General features: G+C 39.7%; 1 protein-coding gene across 1 annotated transcript; it reads left to right on the top strand.

Annotated features, from left to right (window-relative positions):
* Nucleotides 1-1,367: 1,367 nt before the first annotated feature.
* Nucleotides 1,368-2,859, top strand: LOC132162161 (acetylglutamate kinase, chloroplastic-like). Its single transcript, XM_059572424.1, has 2 exons — nt 1,368-1,473; nt 1,692-2,859. The coding sequence occupies exon 2, from the start codon at nt 1,765-1,767 to the stop codon at nt 2,791-2,793; it is 1,029 nt and encodes a 342-aa protein (XP_059428407.1). The 5' UTR covers nt 1,368-1,473; nt 1,692-1,764; the 3' UTR covers nt 2,794-2,859.
* Nucleotides 2,860-4,199: the final 1,340 nt, after the last annotated feature.

Genomic DNA, 4,199 nt, shown 5'->3' with positions numbered 1-4,199 from the left:
AAAATTTTGTAGTGATAACTTCAACAAAAAATTTAGGAATGTACTCAGGTAAATATGTAATCAAATTTTTAGACTTAGATTTAAATTATTCTTTTCAATTGATTTTTTTAATTTTTATATTACTATTAATTCAGCCTATTCTTGATAATTGTTTTTATATTTAATTATTTATTAATTTATATAGTTTTTGTTTCATATTTTAATTGTATAAATATATAATTGTAGTTATCTGAGATTATAGATAAAAGCAACGATTTTATTGAGCTCCAATCAAATTCTAAACGATCTCGTGTTGAAGTAAATTTAGTAAATTTGCCCGGAAATCTTGTTTAAACAAAAGAAAAAAGTGCGATTATAATCGTAGTGATAGAAACCAAATCTGAAGAGCATATCTACAAATAAGAGTTTGTCATTTTTTATATTTAATTATTATTTTTAATATTTTAATTAATTTTATTTTTTTATTCATAAAAAAATGCCCCCCCATGAGTGAAAATCCTGGATCTACCACTGAATGATTTTATGGTACTTTCACCAATACATTCTTACTTTTGGAACAAGTGTTATTAACACAAAATATTCAATATAATCCTAATATTCATATCTCATATCTCATGTATACATTTTTTCAAGAGAAATGTTATATATATATATTTTCATATTTTTTCTATTTGACCCTAATATTTCTTTTTTTTTTATTATTATTATTATTATTATTATTTTATTTTAAAAGAAAAAGAAAAAGAAAAAAGCATTTCTATTTTTTTAGGGTAACACCAAACCTGTAAAAGCGAGTAGAGCTACTCGTAAATATGCTCCGCTTAGCTCGAGATTAGTTCATTTATTAAATGAACAAAGTTTGAACATATTTTTAAGCTCATTTATTAAACGAGTTGAGCATACCAAAACTTGGCTCGGCTCGAGATAGACTCGTGAACAAAGCTCATAGAAGCTCAACTCAATTCGATAGATTTGTTCATATATATATATATGGTTTGTCTAATAAATATAAAATTTATATTATATAAAGTCTTAACTTTTTGATTTGTCAATTAACTCAATTATATTTATAGACATATAATCTTTTAACTTCTAGGTAATTCTCTTTTAAGTGACCAAGTCTCAACAAGTCCGACGAGTCTCACCATGTGGGCCAATTCCCTGTCAACCACTATCACACTATCTAACAAAAATGAATTTAAAAAAAAAAAAAAGCAAAAAGCAAAAAAAATAAAATAAACCAACAGTTTGTCCTTTCCTTTTACCAACCTTTTCCCCCATAGAGCACCTGAACCGTTAGATTATTGGCTTCAAATTTAACATCTACCGTTGATTCATCTCGTACCCTAGCCCTCATCGAATCATCGCATTCAACCTCTTATTTCTTGAAGTTTCAGCTCTCGTGCCTCTAAGCCGCCCTCCATCGGCGACTCGCCGCGCAAGCTCTCTACGAGTCATCCTCCTACTGTCAGGGTCAGAGACTCAGATATGTTCTATTTATTTTTTATTCTCTTTTTTGAATAGAATTTCGGTATCTCTATTTATTTTTTAATAGAATTTCGGTATCTGCTTCCTACACTTTGAAACTGTTTTTTTTTTCTTCTTCTTGTTATTTATGCATCCACTAATTATTATTATTTTTTAATTCTTGTCATTTTTAAAAACAAGCTCGATCTGTGTGAAACCCCCAGGCTGCCCTGCTCAGAGAGCAAACAAAAGCCCAGACTTCGTCGCCGGCGCTCTCTCCCTCTCTTTCTCACGAACATGTTGACGGCAAAATCCCTAATAAAACACTACCCACCTCTCTCATGCTCTTCAAAAACCCGAACGCAAACCCAAACCCCCAAGAAACCCAACTTCGCAGTCCCGATTCTCCACTCTCCCTCTCCCAAAGCACGCTCCCTCTCAATCACAAACTCGGCACAAGATGACGCGGGCACCGCCGGTCAGTTCCGAGTCGATATTCTATCGGAATCGCTGCCATTCATACAGAAATTCCGGGGAAAGACGATCGTGGTCAAGTACGGGGGCGCAGCCATGAAGTCACAGGAGCTCCAGGCCTCCGTCGTCAACGACCTAGTCCTCCTCGCCTGCGTTGGCCTTCGGCCCGTCCTCGTACACGGCGGCGGACCCGAGATCAACCAATGGTTGAAGCGCGTCAACATCCCTCCAGTCTTCCACGAGGGTCTCCGCGTCACCGACTCCCAAACCATGGAGATCGTCTCCATGGTGCTTGTCGGGAAAGTGAACAAACACCTGGTGTCCCTGATCAATAGGGCAGGCGCCACCGCCGTCGGGCTCTCTGGCATGGACGGCCAGCTCCTGACAGCCCGGCCCAGCCCCAAGTCCCAGCAACTAGGGTTTGTCGGCGAGGTCGCCCGCGTGGACCCCACCGTCCTGCGTCCGCTCATCGATAACGGACACATTCCGGTCGTGACGTCTGTGGCGGCAGACGAGTCGGGTCAGCCGTACAACATCAACGCGGACACGGTGGCGGGGGAGCTGGCGGCGGCGTTGGGGGCCGAGAAGCTGATCCTGCTAACGGACGTGGCGGGGATCTTGGAGGACAGGGAGGATCCGGATAGTTTGGTGAAGAAAATAAGCATTAACGGGGTGAAGAGGATGGTGGAGGAAGGGAAGGTCGGGGGTGGGATGATTCCCAAGGTCCATTGCTGCGTGCGATCGCTGGCGCAAGGCGTTAGGACTGCGAGTATTATTGATGGGAGGGTGCCGCACTCGTTGCTCTTGGAGATCATGACCGATAAAGGGGCTGGAACGATGATTACTGAGTGAACAAAAATGTGTGATAAACGTTCTGTTATGGAAGTTTTAATAAAGAGGCTTTGAAACTTGTCTTAATTTTCTATCTCATCATACGCATTTGTGATACAAGAACATGCATGAGAATAAATAGTTTCAGCTCTTAATCATATTGCATATGCTAGATAAATGAAAAATACCTCCAACATATATATGGTTTAATTTCCGAGGCCAATCAGATAACTATTTCTTCATCATCATCAGCTGAGACCAAAGCCAATAAGAGCAGCCTCCTGGTGTATGGGCCGTCCTTCTTTCAGGCATTTAAACAAACAATTTAGCTCTCGGTCCCATGATTATACAAATCTCCATCATAGCACCTTTCTACAACGTGTTCTTCAAAATTTACCTTCCAAACACAAAACTCATGAGGTTTCACATTTAGCTGTCACCGACTTCTTATGCATCAGTACTGGCCTGGGAAGGGGGTTTCACCTTCTGATGTTCCTTGCTTAGTATTTTCTGGCACTGTCTTCATCCTCTTAATCGGGTACCGCAAGAGAGTCGAGGGCGGAATTTCGAGTGGGACTTTGTCTCAGCCCATTGTTTGTATCCAAGCTTCTCGTTTTGGCAACAAGATCGCTTGTGGCTCCAGCTAGTCTGTTACTCCAATGCTCCCCCCTAAGCTTTTGGGTACTAAAACCATTCGCCTTCTGCGAATGAAGCATTGTTGCATGATTCCCGTCAGCTTCAGAATTTTCAAACTCACCACCATCGTCAATATCATCTTCCATATTCCCACAATAATCACTATCCTTATTCTCATCATCAATATCGACTTCTTGAAGCATGTCACTTTAAGTGTCACTATCCAAGGAATCAGCCCTTTTACCAGAATTGTCTTTTGAGTCTCTGTCTGTTTCTTGGCCCCCATTGTGGTCATTATCCTCCCCTCCTTGGCTTTGTTCTATAGCAGTTTTTCTTTTTCTGAATCAGAAATTGAGGTCTCAATCAACAAATATGAATTCATCTGCAAGCTAATTGAGTTCCAAACTGTTCTGTATACAAACCATGTTAAGTGAGATCACAATCCTAAAGTGCTGTATTAAGGCATTCATATATCTTTACCCTTAAGTAGTAAATAGTCAACTATATATTTCTGCGATGGGTGGATGGGACTGATACAACTCATGATTTCAACTTTTTTTCACTTGTGTTCGAATGGCCCAAGGATGTAAGATCTTTCATTTCCTGTATTGAAGATCATCTTCATTTTTTTTTTGTTTACAGATATTTCTGCTTCCGATTGCATTGTGGTGTAATTTTTCGAATAATGGAAATGCTTCTGGAAGCCTTCTAGAGTGACAAGGGGCATGGTGTACTGAAGAATATGCCCCAATATGTTCTTCCACAAAAATTTACTCGTGTAAACACTGACC

Source organism: Corylus avellana, chromosome ca9 (genome assembly GCF_901000735.1).
Source record: "Corylus avellana chromosome ca9, CavTom2PMs-1.0".
In the NCBI taxonomy this organism is placed as follows: Eukaryota; Viridiplantae; Streptophyta; class Magnoliopsida; order Fagales; family Betulaceae; genus Corylus; species Corylus avellana.
Note: the sequence above shows the minus strand (reverse complement) of the source record. Positions and strands in the feature narration are given on the sequence as shown.